At 44.6% G+C, this 22579-nt stretch overlaps 1 protein-coding gene across 2 annotated transcripts in view; it reads right to left on the bottom strand.

The window, feature by feature from the left end:
• The window catches only part of PRKG1 (protein kinase cGMP-dependent 1), a 352826-nt gene that overhangs the window by 81737 nt on the left and 248510 nt on the right, over positions 1-22579 (bottom strand). For both annotated transcript variants that reach the window (XM_058029350.1, XM_058029351.1), the window contains exons 6-7: positions 7727-7804; positions 3793-3887 (exon numbers count right to left, since the gene is read on the bottom strand). In XM_058029350.1, coding sequence (XP_057885333.1) covers positions 3793-3887; positions 7727-7804 — 173 coding nt within the window. The remainder of the gene's footprint in view (positions 1-3792; positions 3888-7726; positions 7805-22579) is intronic.

Genomic DNA, 22579 nt, shown 5'->3' with positions numbered 1-22579 from the left:
CTGTTGCAGGAAATTACCAGGGCACAAATCATGCCCCAGGGATTTGGGGCAGGTAGAGGAGAGCTGATTTCTGTAACTTAAGGGAAATAACTACCAGAGATGGAGATGTAAATGGGAAATAGCACAAATTTTCTTGGAAGCAGATGTGTTGTCCCATGAGGAACAGCCACCACCATTCTCATTTTCAGATCATCAAGAATGTAACAAAAAAACAGATATAAATCAGTCTCAACAGCTCAGTTATCACTGCTGGGGTCACCAGGGCAAAGCACCTTCTGCACAACCTAAAGACCACAATTCCTTCTTCCCCCTACATGCCACAAACACATTTTGCAAAGAATCAATCAAAAAAATGTGTATTCTGCTGGCCCAGGCAGAGCCCGGTGTTCCCCAAGTCCTTCCCCACAGAACAAATATCTTCCTTATTTTCCAGGACAGCCCACAGGGCAAATGAAGAAAGTCAGCACTTTTCAGAACAAACCAGCATTAAAAATCTCATCCTAGATGTGCAATAGAACAGTCTTAAAACCAGCTGGCGTTCTCATGCTAAAACATGAAATATGTTTGTTATAACTTTGTGCTATTCCTGTAGGTTTAAATCATCCATATTCCCATTGCTTTTCTCAGTAGGATACAGTCTCATATTTATATTTATACATAAATATATCCAATGAACACACACATGTTATGGAGGCCCTGTCTCAGCTTCAGCTTGGGCTACTCACCCATATTCTTCCTGTTTTGCCACTGCCCAGGAGTGTTTAGGCCCCCTTTTTTTAAAAAGCAAAGCACCCACCTTAAAATCCCAGCTGGACCTCAAGACTTGGCCAGTTTGGTCAAAGCCTTATGAACCAACCTGTGAATATTTCTATCAAACCCCTCCCTCTCCTGCTCCCTCACCAGCTCTCCAAACATCAGCCCCTGCCCTTGTCCACTGCTCCAGGTCCAGAAATTATCCTGAATCCCAAAACCAGATGAAACCCACATCACCCAAACCCCTGGCCCTGTGTAAATGCAATATATGATGGAATATGCAGCAGGAAGGAGGCTTTTATGGAATCCCAGACTGGTTTGAGTTGGAAGGGACCTTAAAGTCCACTCCATTCCACCCCTGCCTTGAGCAGGGACCTTTCACTATCCCAGGGTGCTCAGAACCCTCATTTTCCTAAAGATCTGCTCTCTGTCCTCTTTTCTTCCCCCATCATTTTCTGCCTCAATACTCCTGCCAAATGCTTAAACCACATTTTCCATCCAATGGGATGGATGGCTGCTCCCAAAGCATCCCTCTGGAAGGGGCTGTGCTCTGCTCCAGATGTTCTGGAGCAAGATCCAGCTGTGTGAGGCCAGCAAGGCAGCACCCCCTAATTCAGCCAGTTTTAGTACCTGAGCCACTCTGAGTTATTCCCATTGAGTTTTTACTGAGTTCAGCACCTGAGATGCACTGAGTTCCCTCCCTGTGCTGATTTGAAGGAACTTTATTGTCACACCATGATATTTTCTGAAAAATTCCTTCACCAGGATTTTTCTCCTGGGAAGATGAGAAGCCTCAGCTTCTCCATGTTTTGCTGCTCTGGAATGGGGCGTGGAGATTGTTTATCCAAACATGTGAATTGTTTTTAATTATTGGCCAATCACAGCCAGCTGTGTCGGACTCTCTGAGTCTGTCACGAGTTTTTATTATTCATTCTTGTTTAACCTCCTGATGTCTCCTTTCTCTTTCTTTAGTATAGTTTTAGTATAGCATTTTCTGATAATATAATAAATCAGCCTTCTAAAAACTTGGAGTCAATTTCTCATCTCTTACCTCGTCCTGGGGACCCCCAACACCACAACACTTCATTCCCACGCTGATACAAACAATTATTGCTTTATAATAAATCTTTATATTATGTTTCCATAAATGTTGTTATATAATAAATGTTTTTACTGCAACGAAGAAAACAACACCTGACTGTGGAGCACCCTAAATTATGTCATGCCAGACTGCAAATGATCCATCTGCTGCCTCCAATTAGCCAGGAAGGTACGAGAGGCCTGGGAGAGGATGTGGATCATCATTTCATGCCTTGCTCTGCCAGTGTGCAATGGGATACTGGCAACTAATGGGTGCCATCTGCTGTGAGCATGGAAAATGGGATAATGCACATCAGTCCCTGATGGCTCTGTCAGGGACATATTGCTGGGAGGGATTTGTTATCCCAGCTCCTGCTAGGCTGCATTTCTTCTGCATTAGTTTCTATCTTAATGAAGAAATGATTTGTAGCTCTTGTTTTATTCTATGCGCACAAAATATATCAGGTTTTAATAAAGTGTCCATTAGTCTGTAAGGTCCATTCCAACCCAAACCACTCTGGGATTTCAAGCATTGCTAAGGCCCTGGTAAAGTTTTAAAAAAATTAATCAAAGATAAAAAAAGAAAGAAAATAGAGTAAAAAAACCAATTTTATGTCAAGCTCTCAGCCATAGCTGTATTTTACAGCAATCCTAAAGGTTTCCCAAGTGGCCAAACAGGGATGCCTCACACAATCCTCACAGAAACTCATTAATTAGCAATTTATTTGAGCTGCCAAATGTTTACATTGCAATATTTTCACATTATTCCATTTAAATCTCCCTGTAAGACTCCTGTGATTATCAGCAAACTGGAGGGATGGTTCTGGAGGAATTCTCTAGCAACAAAAACAAAAGATCACAGAATGGTTTGGGTTGGAAGGGCCCATCCAGTGCCACCCCTGCCACGGCAGGGACACTTTCCACTGTCCCAGGCTGCTCCAAGGCCCATCCAACCTGGCCTTGGGATGGCAGGATTGTGCTTTCCCTGCATGCTGAGAACGTCCTCTCAATAATTAAGTTTCTATTTCTATATTGAATATTCAAATTTATGCAGCCAAGTATTGCAAATTAACTGATCTCAAACTACTCTATTTGAAATGCCAAGGAATTCCCACCCATGGGGTTGCTCTGTGTCACCAGGGCTGTGCAGGGATGGCATCAAAATCAGGATATTTGTTCAATACCCACAATATTTTGTAACTAAGGAAGAGATTCATAAACTTGAGATTTGTGCTTGATACATCTCTGGCTGGCAAGAAGTGCCAGGAAATTCAGTCTTCAAATATTCTGCCACTTTTTATTGTGGAGAAGGATGGTAGAGGAGGGATTGACCATGTTACTACAGCATCCCAAAAAAAGCCCAAGAGCTCTGGCACCCAGATAAACCCCCCAGGAAAAGATGTTTATTCATGAAGATGAATGAGTGTCCCTAATTCCTGCCTTAATGAAGCCTATTTTTATAGCGTGAATATGGATTTGCAGCTTCTCTTCTTTTAGCTCATGTCCAAAGGAAAATGTTTATACAGAAGTGCTCACTGACATCCAATTTCCACCTCCAAAATCCCATATAAATACAGAATTTAAACCCCCCAAACTGCCCTTCTTTCAGCCATCCACCCCATCAGGATGACCACAATTATCCTTTTCCATACAGGAATAACACTCCAGAGTTGCAAAAATCAAACTCTTTGAGCTTCCAATGGATGTTTAGGGAAGGAAACACAAAGATAAACTAATTTTTGATGTCCACAAGCAAGGGACTGTCTACATTTGGCTGCTCAAGTGCAGAACAAACCCATTCCCCACTGAGGTGGGGCCTCCTTCTAACACAAATCCAGTGACTCCAAAAGAATAACTCCACTCCCAATCTCTTCCCAAACAGCCAGAACCACCTGAAAGCTGCAAAAAATCCTGGAGAAAATATCAAAATTCAATATTTAATCCTTAAGGAGCACTTACCCTTGGAGGGCTTTTTCTCCAAACCAGTCCCCCTTGCCCAGAGTGCGCAGGAAGACGGGATCTTCACTGGGAGAGTCCTCCCTGGTGACATTCACCTGTGGAAAAGCCAAAACCCCATAGGATTCAGGGAACTTTTAATTAACACCTAAAACCTCAAAGGGGAATTTTTCATCTCCTGGATCTGTCAGGAAAGGCTCCTCTGGGAACAATGTAATTCCCCAGAGTCCTGCACTCTCCCCAGCCAACCATCCAAGAACACGAGCGGTGATTTTTCCTACTACTCCCACAAAACCACACAGCTTTGGATTTTTGGGAGTGTTTTCTAGTCTAAACATGGAGTTGGCTGCACAGTCACAGGAGAATAAAATTCCAAAACTTTGCTGTGTATCTATCATCTATGCCTTAAGCTTCCATGAACTTTGCTCCACATGGTTCCCAGCATTCCCAAGCTCCCTGAAGGGACGGGAAGAACACAAATCACCACCACTGGGGCACAACTCAAGTGTCCAGTTTGGGGCATTGTAGGATGGAGTGTGGCTCTGCTCTCTCTCCAGTTCAGGGAGGGGACAACTCCAGCTGGAGCAGAAATCAAATCGTTCCATCTTTTCAACCAGAGCTTTTGCACGCGGAAATTCCCAAAGCTAAAAGGTGGGATGTCAGGCACATCCTTTTGGATTCAGTGATATCCCAGTGTAATTTCCTTATTAAATTAAACTTGTGGCCTGCACCGTGCCCCAGCTCTTTAAGGGATGGCAGAACCAGTGGGTTCGAGAGGTTAATGAGTAGCACACGGTGCTGAACACCTGCACTGATTCATGGAAGGGCAGGGAATGTGGGATGGATGAGCCAGGAACACCCCTGGATAAACAGAGGGAACTTCAATGAGATTTCAGCCCTTTTTCCATGACTTCCAATGATCCCAAGCAAAGAGTGTTCATGGATTAGGACAGAGCGACTTCTACAATGTTCAAAGCTCTGAGCCAGCCTCCTGTGGGGAAACTGCATTAAATTGGTGCCACATTGTGAGTTTTAAAGGGAAAAGGGGGGGAAATGACACAGCAAGGCCCATGCTGCCTCTGGATGTGCAAGCAGCACTTCCCAAGCAGAAGGGAATGAGCCATTTCCATCCATTATTATTCCACAGATTCCTGCACACAGCATGGTTGGAAATCACTTTGATTTCTGCTTGGTAGGACTTGGGGAAACAAGATAAAATAAATGCACTAAAGGAGCTCAGGAGATGGGTCAAGTGGGGTGGGTGGAGCTGACAGGGAAGAAGAGAAAAAGGAATTTGGTCCTAAAAGTATTATTGATGGAGGATGGGCTGGGAGAAAACAGAAGAGAAGAGAACAGAAATCAATGGAGGATGGGCTGGAAGAGCAGAAGTTTTCTCAGTATTTCTGAGAGGAGTGATGGGCTCAGACATGTAAAAAATTTATCTCTGCTCACTTCAGCCTGGAGAAGAGAAGGCTCCAGAGAGACCTTAGAGGAGAATTCCAAGGTGTCAAGGTACAAGAGAGCTGGAGAGGGACTTGGGACAAGGGACAGAGGGACAGGACACAGGGAATGGCTTCCCAGTGCCAGAGGGCAGGGCTGGATGGGATATTGGGAATTAGGAATTGTTCCCTGGCAGGGTGGGCAGGCCCTGGCACAGCTGTGGCTGCCCCTGGATCCCTGGCAGTGCCCAAGGCCAGGCTGGAGCAGCCTGGGACAGTGGAAGGTGTCCCTGCCCACAGCAGGGGTGACACTGGGCGGGATTTAAGGTCCTTTCAATCCACACAATTCCATGATTCTTCGTGATTCCAGACACTGTGACGTGACAGGCATGGCAGACACTCCCTGAGGAGCTCTCCCTGATCCTGCTCACGCTGTCTGCAGACACTGCAGGTGTGCTCCCAGGAGCTGCTGCCAGCATTTTCCTGCCTTGCTGAGCTGCCCAAGTCAAGTTTTACCACAGGACACGGGAGGTGATGTGCTCCAGCTTCTGCAGGTGCCAGGCAGCACACACTGACTCTAAAATCCTGTATTTTGTTGTCATTTATTCCCTGTTTCACTGCTGAGCCACTATCCAAGGCTTAGCATGGATTAATTATTACATCCATCCTAAGCCAGGCATTAAAATTAAACTCTCTCCAGCTCCATCCACCCATCAGCCACTGGTGTCTCTTTTCCAAAGCAATAAGCTCAAAAGAGAAAACTGGGCAGGATTTAAGTATCCCTGTGGGAATTTCTGTCAAGCCATCAGGCTCCAGCTGAGAGTCTGGGAATTTTTTAGCAAGTCCCAGTGCCTTGTTTTATTTTAGCTCCCTTTTTCTGGCCTGCAGCTGTCACAGCAAGATAAAGGAGCAGAGGCCAGGGACAAAGCCAAGGAGCTGCTCCAGGAGGAGTCCAGGGCTCCGGAGCAATGGCCAAGGCCATGGGAGGTCTTGTCCATCCTCTGGGGGAGGGTTAAGGGCTGCAGGCCAACAACTGGGATTTGGTTTCTACATTTCTTTGTAGATTGGGGAATGTTGGAATGAGTCCAGAGGAACCATGGAGTTGTTCCCAGGGCTGGAGCCCCTCTGGAGCCAGGACAAGAGCTGGAGGTGCTGGGGGTGCTCACCAGGGAGAGCTCAGAGCCCCGTCCAGAGCCTAAAGGGGCTCCAGGAGAGCTGGAGAGGGACTGGGGACAAGGGATGGAGGGACAGGACGCAGGGAATGGCTCCCAGTGCCAGAGGGCAGGGCTGGATGGGATATTGGGAATCAGGAATTGTTCCCTGGCAGGGTGGGCAGGCCCTGGCACAGGGTGCCCAGAGCAGCTGTGGCTGCCCCTGGATCCCTGGCAGTGCCCAAGGGCAGGCAGGACTTTGGGGCTTGGAGAAGCCTGGGATGATGGAAGGTGTCCCTGCCATGGCAGGGGTGGCACTGGATGGGATTTAAGGTCCCTTCCACCCAGGCCATTCCCTGGAAAGGGATGGGATCAACCTGACCAAGTGGGGCAAAAGCCTCAGTGGCCAACACAGCTCTAAACACTCATTGTGGGAGGGAGATGTAGATGTGGAAGAGAGATGCACCATCCCAATATTTTTCTCCATGAAAAAAACAGCAACAGAAAAAGAATTTGAAGCTTGGCTCATGACTGTCCATACCCTGAGAAAAGAGGGAATATTATTTCTGATTGAAGGCAAGTGAAAGGGCATCAAACCAACTAGCTTGGATTTCTGCAGGCTATGATTAACTTCATTTCAAAAACTTCTCCAAGACACTCTTATTGATCTGAAAAAGACCATTTTTTGCCTTACAATAAAAACCGGCTCACACAAAGTGGAAGATGATGGTGGAAAATGAGTTGGCAGCTGGAAATCACTGTGTATTCCCTCCAAAATCTCCTTCCTCCTATGTGGAAAGAAGCCAAGTGTCTCTCAAGTGTATTAGGCAGGCTAAAAAAATTATAAATAATTGTTGAATGGAAGGAAGAAACTTGGTCTATAAAATCCCATCAGTGTTTTATGGGAAATGAGGTCAAAAATATTTTCCCTGTGAGCAGTGGGAGAGAAACTTAGACCTTTTTTCCCCTATGGACAGAGCTCAGAGATCCCTGCATTACTATTATTTAGACAAGCTGGGAAGAGGAAGCCATGGGAATGGAGCCTGGAAGCCAGCCTTGGAAGGGGGATGCTAAGCAGAGAAATCATGGAGTATTGTAGGATTTATTTCAAAGAAATTGAGTTTCATGGTCATTTACCCAGAGATTCCACAACAGTTTCCACCCCAAAGTGTTGCCTGGGAGGACAGGGATTTCATTTTCAGCCCTTCAGGCCACTCTTCCTTTCCTGACCCAGCCAAGGAGCTCCAATAAATATCAAGTTCTGGCACATTTATGCCTTGAGACGGGGGAGAGAGAGGTTGGAGCAGGATTTTGGGAGCCCCTTGGCCTGGCAAGGTGTGAACTCACCTTTCCTTTGCTGATGATAAAGAAGGTGTCCCCTCGAGCCCCTTGGCGGATGATGTACTCTCCGCTCTCGTAGTGAGTCTGCAAGAGGCAAAGGAACCAAATGAAGATGAACAAATAAAAGCAGAGCCTGTTCCCCAGCCCATATTTTGGCAGCTTGGCAAGAACATCACCCTGGACCCCTTTTATCCCAGCTTGACATTGGCTGTGACTTAAAGATGGTCCTGTGGTAAGGAATGGAATAATTAAACTGGAAGCATTTGTGGCTTGCCCATTTTTCTTCTGGCTGTGCTGGTGCCAGCCTGTGCCCAGATGAATTATCCTCAGCCTGAATCCATTTTTAGCACATCAATGAGACAGAGGAATTTCCAACAGGGAATAAGCTACATGAACTAAACTGTAATAAGAAGTCTGGTATAAAATTTTTTTTTTCTCCTTTTTTTTATTGTTGGTTTTGGTGGTTTTCCAGCTTTGCTAGCAAGGGTTTTATTCAGCAAGTAAGTTTTGCTTTTCTCCTGTTATTACAATAGTTTAATCTGTCCATTTTTGCCTTATTTTGTGGAACAGCCCTTGCTAAATTCATGTCACAGCTTATCAATGCTGGCATCTAAACTTGTTAGGACACTTTCATCCCTTGTGTCACCCCATCAAAAGCAATGTGCATTTACACATCACTAAAAAACCAAAATATTTTCTAAATCAAGACTTTCAATTGATATTTAGACACCCCCAAACCTTGTAATTTTTTATCCCAGATGCTCTGCCCTTGCAAATTCAATCAACAGTAGGCTGGGGGATGCCAAGAGTTTCCCATCCAACTTCTCCTGCATCTTCCTTGGGATAAATGTCTCTTGGATTTTTCAACCATGACCAGGAGAGCTGGAGGTATTGAGTATTCTATCCCAGCCCAAATCTGGGACAAAATCACCCCAAAAATGCCCTGCACTCACCATCAGATCTTCTAATCCCCAAGTAAGTATAAACAAGCAAAGACTGGAGCTAAAACAGGGGAATTAATCCAAATCCTCAAATTTGGTTAAGCTTGAGATTTTTTTTCAAAAGTGTTGTGTTGACCTGAGTTTATTTATCTTTACAACCAACCTTTTTATCATTTACAAACTAATAACAGAACCTCCAGCTTTTCCCATTTTCATGTGCCAGAGTGGGAAGAGAGAGGGAAAAAAAGTTTGGACATAAACTTGCAGAGTTTTACTGCTTATGTTGGGTGTTTCTGGAGAACAGATTTAAAGTGCACATTTTGACCATCCATGGTGAAATTCCTTGGAAGGGCCTGATTTTAGGTGGTGTTGGGATCAGACCGCCCCTCAAGTGGAATCTTGTAAGCACCCAAAAATCTATTTAATGAAAATACTGGGCTAATGGCTTCTAAATTTACAACAGGTCATCCATATTCATTAGAAACATTAATGGCATTTTGATATGATTTCTGGGCAATTTAACATGCGAAACCTGCTCCCTAAAAAGCCATTTCTTGGACGTGCTCACCAACTACCACCAGCACCAGCCACTGCAGAACTGAGTCTCAGTCCGGCTGCTGTAACCAATTCCCACCCACAAGTTCTCCCAACCTTCTAACCCATAAATTCCATTCCACCCCTAAACCTTCCCAATCATTCCCACACATGGCTCTTCTCAACCCATGAGTTCTCTCAAACATCCCACCCATGAATCCTAACCATTCCCATACATGAGTCTTCTCAAACTTCCCGCCCAGAACTCTTCCAAAGGAATGGGAGGAACACAAACTTGAGCTTCAAAGCAACCAAAGCTGCCTCTCACTTCAGCGAATTTTGTCTCTTCTGTTTTTCAAACTGAGCTCTAATCTCAGCCAAGTCCTTCCCACATTCCAATCACATTCCTCTAGTCCCTCCTTGAGTGCCCAGAGCTTTCATTTCGCTTGACCTGCTCCTCCCTGGTGCTTCTTTCCACGCCCTCCCTGCCACCCACATCCTCATGTTTATGTATTCCAAGCCATTTATTTCACAGCTAATTCCACACACAATTTTTCATGCTTGAATCAACCCATCCTTCCCATCCTTCAGCAGAGCTCCTGCTCTTAAATCCTTGTTTTCTAACACAAATCAGCTCATCCATGTGCTTCACCCTTCTAAAGGGATTCTTGCTACCTGCCCAGTGTCAGTGCATCATCCTGGGCAGGCAAAGTGCCCAAGAGCTCACTCAGGGTACGTGGAAATGGAAATAAAAACAAGGCTCTTGCTTTTAGCCCCACTTGAGAGACAGCAATACCTCCTCAGGTACCTCTGGTACCATCAAATATCTCTGAAGAAGCTTTTTGGCAAAAGTTCACAGATTCCCAGAATGACTGAGGTTGGAAAAGACCTCCCAAGACCATGGAGTCCACCTGGTAACTCACTCCACTTTGTCCCCAGCCCAGAGCACTGAGTGCCACCTCCAGCCCTTCCTGGGACATGTCCAAACCTCCCCTGCCAAGGCCTGAGCATCCTTTCCCTGCAGAAATTCCTGCTGCTGTCCAAGCTGAGCCTCCCCTGGCCCAGCCTGAGGCTGTTAGGCTGTTTCCTCCCATCCTGTCCCTCAACACACAGAGAAGCTGGAATCTTTCACAAAATAGCATTCCCAACCTAAATGAACAAATGTGAAGCTCTTCCTCCCTTTAAAGCCCTCCACCAAGTGCATCCCATGGAGATTGCTGTTTGTCCAGTAAGAACAGCTTCTATAAAAATACCAGGGCTTTTTATTCTCTTTACTTCTCTTCAGTTTTACTTAAAGTGAGCAAAAAAATCCCTTTACCAAAGGGAGGGAAGAATGCTCACTCATCAGGTTTGAGAGGATAAGACATGGATAGGTCTCCATGACCTGCTCCAGTTTCCCCAAAGAAGAAGTACCAGTCTCATGATCAAGTCAGATTTGCTCTAAAAAAGGCAACTATCCCATTTTAAGAAATCCCTCATGTCGTGCAGAATGTCATTGAATAGACACAGACATTTCTTTGAGTGGAGAAATACCCAATGCAAGCTTTCTTCAGGAGTGACTGGATTTTCATGAGACCAACTTATATTGAAAATGGACAAAATTAGGAACAGTGGGATGCAACAGCACCAAATTTTGTCAATAAACTCCTTTTTTGACTCCCCAGGATGAAAAATCTCCCACAGACACTGGACCCAAAGCAATGTACAAACCATATTTCAGTGACCACCCCAATCCATCCATCTCAGAACAGTTAAATGCGTGATTAATTTCTTTGTCCCCAACACACCAGGGCACATCTCACCCATCAAACAAAAAACCATCACCTTTGCAACTTCAGACCTTCACACCTGGCTGAGGATTTTGGCCCACTGAACTTGGTTGATCAGTCACAAACTTCAACTGGAGCTTCTGCTCCTAAATACCACCAAAAATGAGATGTCTGAGAGCCTGACCAGGCCTCATAGAGAAACCACGACTAAAAATGAGATGTTTGAGAGCTCAACCAGGCTTCATGGACTAAATCTCAATTAGGCCCCTCATGGAGAAACCTCAACTAAAACCAAGATGTTTGAGATCCCACCCAGGCCTCATGGAGAAACCTTGACTAAAATTGAGATGTTTGAGAGCCTGCTCTGGTCTTGTGAGGAATCCTTGCCTGAAAATGAGATGTTTGAGAGCTGACCAGGTTGTGTGGACAAACCTTGACTAAAATTGAGATGTCTGAGATCCCAGCCAGGCCTTGCGGAGAAACCTCCACTAAAAATGAGATGTTTGAGAGCTGACCAGGTTGTGTGGAGAAACCTTGATCAGGGCCCATAGAAAAACCTCAATCAGGCCTCATGGAGAAACCTTGAGTAAAATTGAGATGTTTGAGAGCCTGCTCTGGTCTTGTAAGGAATCCTTGCCTGAAAATGAGATGTTTGAGAGCTGACCAGGTTGTGTGGACAAACCTTGACTAAAATTGAGATTTTTGAGAGCCTGCCCCGGTCTTGTGAGGAATCCTTGGCTAAAAACAAGATGTTTAAACAGGACCAGGCCTCAGGGAGAAACCTTCACTCTGGAGCCCAACCCAACAGTTAAACTTGAGAAAAAGTTCATTTTTCCTCCCCCTGGATGCCTCTGGCTGCCATGTTTATGCTGAGAATGTTTGGGAAAAAGTGGGAAACAGAGAGTTTGGAATGCTCCGTGACCCACGGCGCCAAAGGTCTCCTCAGGGGAGCTGAGGCACAAAGGTGGCTTTGAAACGAGAACTTCAAAGCTGGAGCTGAGTTTGGACCACAAAAACCAGTGACAGCAACACGGGTTGATGACAGTTCTCCATGTCCCACCCACTGCATCCAGAGTGTTTTTAAAATAAAATAAAAATAACCTAAATATGGTTATTTTGCTGGCGCTTTAAAAAATATTCACAGAACTGCCAGCAAAACTCCAAACAGAAGCAGCTTTTAGACGATCTATTTTTCCTGTTCAGGATTTGCAGCCTTAAACATCCTAAAATGACAACAGGTATGCAAACAAAATAAAATGGAAAAATATATTTATTTGCTGAAAATGCTAAAAAACCAAGCAGGTAAATATCAGTCTTCTGCACTGAACTTAAAAATCACAAAGATTTGTTTCCCTGGTTTTACCATGCGTAAAACTCCCAGGGATTATCTAAAAATGCTACTGCTTGAAATAGCCAGAGGGGAGGATTATGCTTTTCTAGTCCTCTCCTCATTTATCCCTAATTTTTGACATTTAAGACATTTCAAGACCCAAGCAGCAGCTTAACTAGAGGGCAACAAGTGGGAAGTGAGGAGGGGAAGAGAGGGTTAATTCATGCCCTTAATTCCATTATAATTATGGAGCACAGAATTGAGAAAGGAGATGAGGAAGGGGAACCTCACTGTGACCTTCTAGGACCTGAAGGGAGACTGCAAGAAAGATGGAGAGAGACTATTTCCAAGGGATGGAGAGACAGGACACAGGGAATGGCTTCCCAGTGCCAGAGGACAGGGATGGATGGAATATTGGGAATTAGGAATTGTTCCCTGGCAGGATGGGCAGGCCCTGGCACAGGGTGCCCAGAGCAGCTGTGGCTGCCCCTGGATCCCTGGCAGTGCCCAAGGCCAGGCTGGACTTTGGGGCTTGGAGCAGCCTGGGACAGTGGAAGGTGTGGAACAGGATGGGCTTTAAGTCCCTTCCCACCCAAATTGTTCCATGCTTGCTCCTGTCATTTTCACTCAGCTGGCTCTAACTGAGCTGCAATGTCCTGCAGCAATTTTTTTTTGTTTAGTTTTTCATACTGATGGCATTACAAACTTACTCTTCCTCCTTAAAGATAGAGCTCTTTGATAACCCACCAGCACTGAGTATGTATTTTACAGCAAAAGCTGTGCTGTGATAGTGACAGGAGCCTGTCTTCCTGTCCAATCCATTTGGGAGACATTTCCTCCGCACTGATACACTGTGGCTCCTTAATGGGCTGTAACAGCACTGAGGAAAACACTTCTGAGAATGAGCTGGACACTCTGGCTGTCTTGTCCAATTGTGAGGACAATTCTGCCTTTACGGGTTCCTTTCAATTCCTGCAAAACCATCCTTGAGCAAGGCGCTTAACACACCTCCAAAAAAAAGGGGCTGGCTGTGCATGGACACAGCTCAGCTTCTGGAATAATACAAATCCTGGAATTTTAGGGTTGGGTATACTTGGGACACATGCGGATTTTTGATCCAACTCCCTGGTCCAAGAGCAACTGCTTAAAATTAAACTATGGTTTAAGAAATGACTCCCCACAATGAGTTCATCTGTCCTCAACAAGATAAAACCTGTATTATATCAAGATATAATCAGTGCTGCTGAGGAACAGGGATTGCTCCAGGGAAAAGGAATCTAAAAGGATGTATGAGGATAGTAAAAAAAGGATATTCAACAACTATTTCATTGAAGCAAAAGGAAGCACAGCCTCCACCTAATCCATGGGATACACACTGAAATGGATAAACCAAAGGGGTTAAACAACAGGGCCCTGCTGTTCCTGAAGTGCAAAGATGTGAGAAATGTCCCTAATTTGAAGCTCTTTGGATAAATTATTGATTTAATTTCTGGTTGGTTTTCTTTGTTTGGCACTGCTGTTCCCTGTGGTGTGCTTAGAGTGAGCAGGGGGGAAGGAGATAGGGCTGGCACCATCCTGCTCTTCCTTTTTCTCAAAACCTCCTCTCATTTCAGTGTCTCAAAGGCAAAAAAAATCTCCACAAACTGAGCTGGACCCAGGCCTCCTGGGACAAGACAGGAGATGAGAATAAAGTTATACAAATGGGAACTGTGGAAGGCAAAACTCAACACATTCCAATTTAGAGCAAGAAGCCATCTCCAAACTGTGACTTTTCCAACTCTGACCAAAGCTCTGACAACTCCTCAGGTGAAACTGCTGGTCCTGAAACCCAGGCTGAATTTCCACCAGGAATTCAGGTTTTTTGCACTGAGGTGTAAATAAGACACTACTGTTGCGATAATTCAGAAACTGCCAGAAGGTTGAATTCTCTCATGGAAAGAAGAAGAAGCTCCACATATCTCTGGCCTTTCCATGACCCAGAACACACAGCTGAGCAGTTTGGATTCCTTATACACCACCAAAGTCAAGGTCTTTGCACCTGAAAACCCAACCTTCACAAAACTCTCCTCATGGCAATTAACAGTGGATAATTAGGAGCATTTATGAGCTATCAGAGAGGATTTATTAGGTTTGCCATAGAACAAACACAGCTCACCTCAGAATCTCCCTAAACCAAGCAGTACTAAGGAGAAGGACACAAACTAGGGATAAACCTCAATGGTTTCATCTCCTAGTCATGAAAAACACAACATTGTCCTCTTGACTATGCTTTTATCTCCTGTTTTTTACATTCTACTGGACTTCAACCCAACTCTTGCTGAAGTGCAATTTTCAGGGATAATTAAAAGGCAACAAGGTGGATAAGGGACCGTGTTTGGTAAAAGCTGGCCAGGATTCCTGCTTCCCAAAGGGAAGGTCCACAACATGGGAGGAGCTCCTGGCCCTCTCCTGCCATTCCTGGAATGCCCTTGGACTGGCTGGAGGGCAGGAGCTGGTCTGTGTGGGTGAGGATTTGTTGTGCTTCAAACTCTGCTCTTTTTTAAGGACTGCCTGCTGAGAAGAAACAGGAATGTGGGGAGGTTGAAGATGCTGAGAAAGCTGGGAAGTTCAGAGATAGAGAGGGAGGCGAAGAAGGCAAAAGGTGAAGACCAACCTCAAAGATCAAGATGAAACCTCAATGGTTTCATCTCCTAGTCATGAAAAACACAACATTGTCCTCTTGGCTGTGCTTTTATCTCCTTTTTTTTACATTCTACTGGACTTCAACCCAACTCTTGCTGAAGCACAATTTTCAGGGATACTTAAAAGGCAACAAGGTGGATAAGGGACCATGTTTGGTAAAAGCTGGCCAGGATTCCTGTTTCCCAAAGGAAAGGTGCATGAGATAGGAGGAACTCCTGGCCCTTTCCTTCTGCCATTCCTGGAATGCCCTTGGACTGGCTGGAGAGCAGGAGCTGGCCTGTGTGGGTGAGGATTTGTTGCGCTTCAAACTCTCTTTTTTAAGGACTGCCTGCTGAGAAGAAACAGGAATTTAATGTGGGGAGGTTCAGGATGCTGAAGTTCAGAGATAGAGAGGGAGGTGAAGAAGGCAAAAGGTCAAGACCAACTTCAAAGATCAAGAGGGAGAACTCAAAGAGTTCAAGGATTAAGATGACAGAGGGTGAGAGCAGCACGGGGTCAGGAGAAATGGGAGAGGAGTGTAGCAACAAGATTTTCCAGGAAAACAAGATGAACTGATATGGGAAAAATTAGGATTTATTCCCAGAGGAGATAACAGATAAACTCGTTGGGTAAAAGGCAGTAGTGGGATTAGGCTACAGATCAAGCCACAAATTGGGGTCAAAACCCCCAAAAAGCTTTGCTTAGGAATTTAAATAATACCAGATTCACAGATAATGACTGTGAAATGTGGAGAATTAGCTGAGAATCAGTAATTAGAAAAAGGATCCCCAGGCAACAGAGTGGAATCAATTCATCAGTCACCCTGAGTAAAAATTAGCAAACAGTAAAATTCAGCAAAAATAAAAACACAATTTAAAAAATTAAGACTTTGTGCACCTTGGGCCAGTCACATTAATGTAATTTTATGCTTTTGTAGGACTGAAATCTCTACAATTCCATGACATTCTCAGCCTCCTTTAGACATTACACACAGGAACTTTGAGGAAATCCAACCAGAAACAGAACCCAGTGATGGGACTGCACCACAAAACAAATCACCAGCAGCTCAAGTCCATGGGGGTTTAATTAAATTTCATTGAAATGCAAGAAGAGCTGCTCTTCAATCCTTTCCCAAACAGCTCTGATTTTGTTTCCCTCATCATAATGGAAGAAGGTGTGTAGAAATCCCATTGCCCTCCCTAAATCCACAGGTCTGCTCCACAGTTATTAGAGTGGGAATCAATTCCTTGCCAAAATGAAACTGGAAGTAAACAACTTAAATCAACACATTTGTTTCATTTCTTTTCCTTCATTTCCTCCAAATTTCGCATGCTTATTCACCCCAGGTATTTGCATTGCCACCAGGATCCAAACGCATTTCAGAATCGATCAGGAGGAATAAAAAAATGCACATTAATTCAATATATTCAGCCACTTTTCCAGTCACCTGCTATGAAATGTATTTTCTTTTTGTGGTCTAGTCTCAGGAGGAGACTCTACATCTCCATATGAAAATGCACTTCAAATTATCACTGGAAACCAACTTTACTGGAAGGGAAATCACAGAAAGCATTGGATTTATTCATCCTCAATAGACATTTACTGGAACAGGTCATTTTCCCAGTTTAAACCCCTGAATTCACCAATTGCTTCCACTTTGTGGGTTCTGTGCAGGTGACAACAAGCCCTGAGTTTGGCAGGTGAATTAAACACTCATATTCCCTGTTATATCCCCATGGATTTTGGCTGTTGCTGGGAAATATCCTCCTTTTCCCTTGATTTCTCTATCAACTCCCCAAAAGGTACAAAAAAATGCAAAATTTTATCAACCCACATGACACAAACTCAGCCTCCATTCCCAGTCTGCTCAACAAGGAATTCTTGTGAATCACACTTCCATAAGATCAAATCTTTGCTCCAAATATATTTATTAAAGCAGCAAGTGAACTTTCACTCTGTGCATAAACTGGGAAAAGGTGAAATCTCAATTTTTGAAACATCAATAAAAACTTTTCCCAAATGAAAAAGAAGCTGCCTTGAGCCACTCACCTGGGTTGCCACTGTCTCCTTGACAACAGAACTTGGAAAATTGGGATAAAACCTGTATTTTACAATAGGAATGCAAAATATCTGCTCCCTAAGTGCAGAAATCAGTATTTTTTACTGTTTAATAGAATGTCTGCTGCTAAAATTGACGTGGCTGGAGCCGCATGAGCCTATTTCAGCTTTGCCTGGAGGAAAATTTTACAGGACCTTTCCACTGCCTCCAACTTATTCCAGGATTTTGGACAACTGGTGACTAAAGAGGAAGGTGTGAGGAATAAAAATAAATCACATCCTGAATTCAGAAGATGGTAAAAGCTGAGATTTCTGAAGGATGAAGCAGATCAAGAACTGCCCCTGCAGCAGCAACACTTCCATCAATCTCTCGTGCAATGACCCCACTCAGAAATGTTGGATTTTTCCCAGGTATTTTGTGCTTTAGAGCAGATTCTTTGGGAGCATCTCTTATATCAGTCAAAAAAAAAAAAAAAAAAAAAAAAAAAAACCAAACAAAACAAAACCAGGGCAAGGCTGGGAAATGTAATCTAGGTCAGATTTTTAGCACAAGGCACAGCTGACCCTTTCCTTACCAGGGAAGGACACAATGATCGCAAAATTTCTTCACCAGGGCTTTTTGAATTCTACTTTGCATGGCTTTTTCTGCAGGAATTTGGTAAATGGCATTTGGATTTACAAACAGAGCAGTCTGACCCCAATGGAGATGGGATCCCATCCCACACAGGGAAAATCCTGGGGCAGCAGCAGCAGCTTAAAGCTGGGAAGATCCCATTCCAAGGATTAAGAAATGGCTTTTTCCATCTTGAGGACACTTTTCAATTCCCATTATTACAACCCAGACACTGCAAATGCCACCCTGAGAAGGGGGAACTTCAAATCCATCCCCAAGACCTCAGAGGGGATGTTTAAAACCAGAGAGGCACAAACACTAAGTGTGAGCAACCCCTTTTCCCAAGAGACATAAATTCCCTGGAAAAGGACCCAGCCATACTTGGAGGAGGTCTGGGGATGGGAAGAGGATCTCCCCATTTTCATGTTTGATCTTTGCTTTAAAGCTGGGTTTGAACCATTGATCCCGTAGATCTCCAGCTGATATTCCCAGCATTCCAAACCTGATGGCCATTCCTTGGGTGGCTCTAGGTATCTCCATCACCTCATAAAGTGTTCCTTTCTTTTTTTTTTTTTTCCTAATTAATCCCTGGCAGGACTCACTCAGCAGGACCTGCAAGCCAACCTTGATTGTCCCGGATTCCAGCAGGTGTCACTGTGGGCAACACTATGGGAAAATCCAGCCGGGGAAAGGTTGCAATCAAAGGGAAAACACTCATCAAGGTAATAATTAATTAGGTTTTCCTCAATAGAATTGCTGATTGTATCTTTTCCCTATTTTTACAGCTATAAAAGGCATTGTTTGGGTTAATTTCTTCAGGGTTGAAGGGTGGAAATCATGGAATATTTTTGAGTAAGCCCCAGACTGGACTTTCATTCTGGGGTTCATTCCCACCAAAATTAGCCCATAAATGTCTGTAAGTAGTGATTTGTTGGTGAGAATTAGAGAATTTTGGAAACTCCTGAACAAATTCCCAAGAGGAGATGGTCAAAAGACCAGAGAGCCACATGCTCTTCTTCCAAGCTTCTCCCAAATAATTCAGCACTGAAAGCAAAGCCCTCAGCACAGAACAGGAACCTCATCCATGGGAAGATCCATCCCAAAAATTGCTCAGCTCAGGCTGTCAGCAGCACTGCTTGGGAAGAGGGGCTTGAGCTGAGCCACCTCCACCACAGTAAAACCCCTAAGATGCCCAAATTTTAACTAAATTTCAGTCAGAATTAATTGATTGCATTTTCTCCACCTAAGAAGCGAAGGACAACCATCAACTCATCAGTCCCAAGCCGTCTGCAACAAAGAAAATGCCTGGAAAAGCAGATTCCATGGGTTCCTTGCCCCAGGGTGGCTGCAGAGCCTCTGGGAAGCGGGAACAGTAAACAAACAGATATTGGGAAATTAGGAACAAGGCTGGATCAGGGAAGAGACAACTTGGAGCTCCTCAGTTCTCCCCTGTGACCTCTCTGTTGTCCCAGGTGCCATGAAAAAATCCACATCCATCCTGTGTGTCTCTAATAGGTGCAAATCCACCAGGGCAAATAATAAATTATGGATTTGCTTAAATCCTCCCTTTTCATATCTGTGAAACCCTGGAAAATATCTAAGATCACAGCAAAAAATGTTTTGTTTTTCTTTTTTCCTTTCTTTCATAACTGTGTCGGATCAGCTGGAGAATATGCTTAGAGAGCATAAAAAAATTAAAATATCTCATAGATAGGCTTAATCCAATTGGAAATAGGAAATATTTAAATCCCAACACCTGCATAACCTGAGTGGGGCAGCTTTAGAAATTAACATTTTATCAGTGAGTCCTGAAAACCTGATCATCCACTCAATGCACCAATGCCAAAAATAATAACAAATGAAAGAAAATAAATCCTGGAATGAAGGAAATTTGGGGAAGCTTTTTTCTGTTTGATGCTGCCTTTGCCACATGTCCTGCTGGTGATCATATAGCACTGCTGGAATGGCTTTTCCCACCACTGGGAGCTTGATTGAGGAGAAGAAGGTGCCCAAAGAATGGGTTAAAGCTGGGAAAGTGCTGGGAAGGCAGCTGGAAAACAGGGAACTACAGAATTCTCTCGGGGGAAGCATGGTTTGGGTTGGAAGGGACATTGGGGATTATCCTATTCCACCCCCTGCTATGGGCAGGGACACTTTCCACTATTCCAGGTGGCTCCAGCCTGGCCTTGGGCACTGCCAGGGATCCAGGGGCAGCCCCAGCTGCTCTGGGAATTCCATTCCAGGGCCTGCCCACCCTCCCAGTGAAGAATTTGTTCTCTGAGAGCTGAAAATATCTTAAAACTCCCAACTCCAATCCTTCTGAGCGTCCTTGGGATTTTCATGGAGATTTCCATGCATCGAGGTGCTTCGGACAGGTGGAGGAGATGCAATTCCCTAGCTGGGGTGCTCTGGCCAAACTCCAGTGGATTTTACAATATACACTTGAAGGAAATCCAACAACCCAGCTCCTCTGCTTGGGGTACAGCAAAGGAGCCCAGAGACAAGGGCAGAGGGACTTGTGAGAGTAAATGAGATGTTAATAAACCCCCCTGTCTCCAGAGGAATCCAGCTTTGCATGGAAAGCTCTGGATAAAAATCCCTCTGATACCACTGGGATTTTCAGCCTGAACAAAAGCTGCTTCTTGAGAGGTTTCTAAATTCATTTCATAAATCTCACTTAGAGAGAACACCCTTCCCTGCCTGAAAAGTGCATTTGACAGAGGCCAAAAGCTGCTCATTGCACCTGACACAAACACCCAGCAGGTCCTACCAGAAGACCTGGAGTTCCCACATGTGCCAAGAGCACGGAACTCCAGGAAATCTCTTCCCATGAGTTCAGAGCAAGGATTTTACTGGGGAAAAACAGGAGGGATTTGATGCTAAATCAAATAGGAAGAAATGGCAACAGATTTTCTAACCAAACTGCAGTGAGGTGTCTGATCTGGGATGTGGAGCTGCTGGAGCAAGTCCAGAGGAGGTCATGGAAATGCTCTGAGGGCTGGAACCCCTCTGGAGCCAGGCTGGGAGAGCTGGGGGTGCTCACCTGGAGAAGAAAAGGCTCCAGGGAGAGTTCAGAGCCCCTGCCAGGGTCTAAAGGGGCTCGAGGATGTGGAAACCCAGAGCACTGAGAATATTTCTCTGTCTGCTCTGGGCTGCCCTGACTTTGACCCTCACTCATGGAGAAAGTTTCCTGGACTTCAAGATAGACTGGAACCCACAAAAGTGTGCAATAGATTATAGAGAGCAGTGCAGGTGTGAGAAATTTCTTGGTGAGAAATTGAGGTTTTGGGATTTTTAGTGTGCTGTGGATGGAAGCAAAGTGGAGGGCACAGGGTGTCACCCTGGGTTTCTTCTTCCTCCTTCTCCATGGGTTTGGGTGGCATTTTGTAGTGGGGCAGAAAAGTCCCCATGGCAGCTCTGTGGGATCAGTCATTGGGTTAAAAGGGAAAATAATCCAGGTGTCAGTTCTTAATTGGACAGTTTAGTCTTAAAAGCCCTTGGAACAAGAGACTGTTGGCCATTTGGTGCCTTCTAATGAAAAGCTGCTGAACTCACAGCAGTGAGACTGTTTTACTGATAAGAAATAATAAACACCTGAGTCTGAACATGAGCTGCTGTCTCAAGTGCCTTCAATCCAGACCCAGAGAAGGGACTGGGGACAAGGGATGGAAGGACAGGACATGGGAATGGCTTCCCAGTGCCAGAGGGAAGGGATGGATGGGATATTGGGACATGAGGAAGTAATCAGGGTCCCAAAGGTTTTCTCCACTGCCATCACCTTTTAACAATAAGATTTGCAGAAATGGGGAAGAAAAACCCCAAGTTCTGCCCCATTTCTACCACTGCAGGAAAGCAAGGATGAGCAATAAACACGCACAGAGACATTCCTGACAAGAATCCACAGAAACCAGGGAACACTGAACTCCTTTCCTGTGCTAACACAAGCAGGAGATTATTTTTAATTCCCTTCACGTGGTCTGTGCCCACATTCAAGAAAATCAAAAGGAAAATTTAACTCCAAACAACACATTTTATCCCAATCCAAAGCTAGAGCAGCTCTTGCCACTGACTCCATTGTATTCCTGCACTCCAGTTTCTCCAGCTGCATTTTATTTTCTAATGCCTTTTCCTCCAAAAAAGCTTTTATTTCCTGGTGCACCTGCAAACCCAAAGCTGTGTTCTCATGAGCACTGTTTGAAAAATTAATGGAAATCCAACTTGAGTCAAAATTTTGTCCATTTGTGATGGAGTCAGGCGGGACTGAAGCTGATTTGATGCCCCCACAGGCAGCATTACCCTCTCCCACAGCTTTTCCAGTGAGCACTCCTCAGAGTGCTTCCTTTGATAAAAAAATATCAATAACAACATTAACATACTTTTTTCTTAGCCAAAATCTTTTACTCTTCCCTGTTTATTTTGAATTCTCCCTCAAATCTGATTTCTGGCTCTGTTTCACATCAATACCTGCCTTGGTGCTGGCAGAGGCTGCAGGACACACCAGGGACCTGATTCCCTTTATCCAAGAGCCATCCTCACTCCTAAACAAGCCTAAAACCCACAGATTCTATGGAAAGCTAATTAATTTTGCACATTTTCCCTCTCCTATTCACTGCTGCCACACAATCCCACAAAGGCAGGGCTGTGTTCAGCCTCTGTTAATTAACCAGAGGCATCCCAAGGCCACCTGATCCATACTAATTGGGCAGTGTGGAGCAGGAAGGATGCTTTAAGGCCCAGGACAGCTCTGAAGGCTGAATTAAGCCATGAAATCTCCTCCAAGATCCCACTCTCCACCAAGAGCCACAACAGGAGCTCCACAAGCAGCAGGGAAGAATTTTGGGTTGTGTTTTATTTTTGTTAATATTGGTGCCTTTTGAAATTCAGTCTTTCATTGGAATTAAAATGAGAAAATTAAAATGAAAGGAAGGAACAAGACAAAGGCTGGCAAGTGAC

Source organism: Melospiza georgiana, chromosome 8 (genome assembly GCF_028018845.1).
Source record: "Melospiza georgiana isolate bMelGeo1 chromosome 8, bMelGeo1.pri, whole genome shotgun sequence".
Classification (NCBI taxonomy): domain Eukaryota; kingdom Metazoa; phylum Chordata; class Aves; order Passeriformes; family Passerellidae; genus Melospiza; species Melospiza georgiana.
The sequence above is the reverse complement of the archived record's forward strand: the minus strand, read 5'-3'. Positions and strand labels throughout refer to the sequence as shown.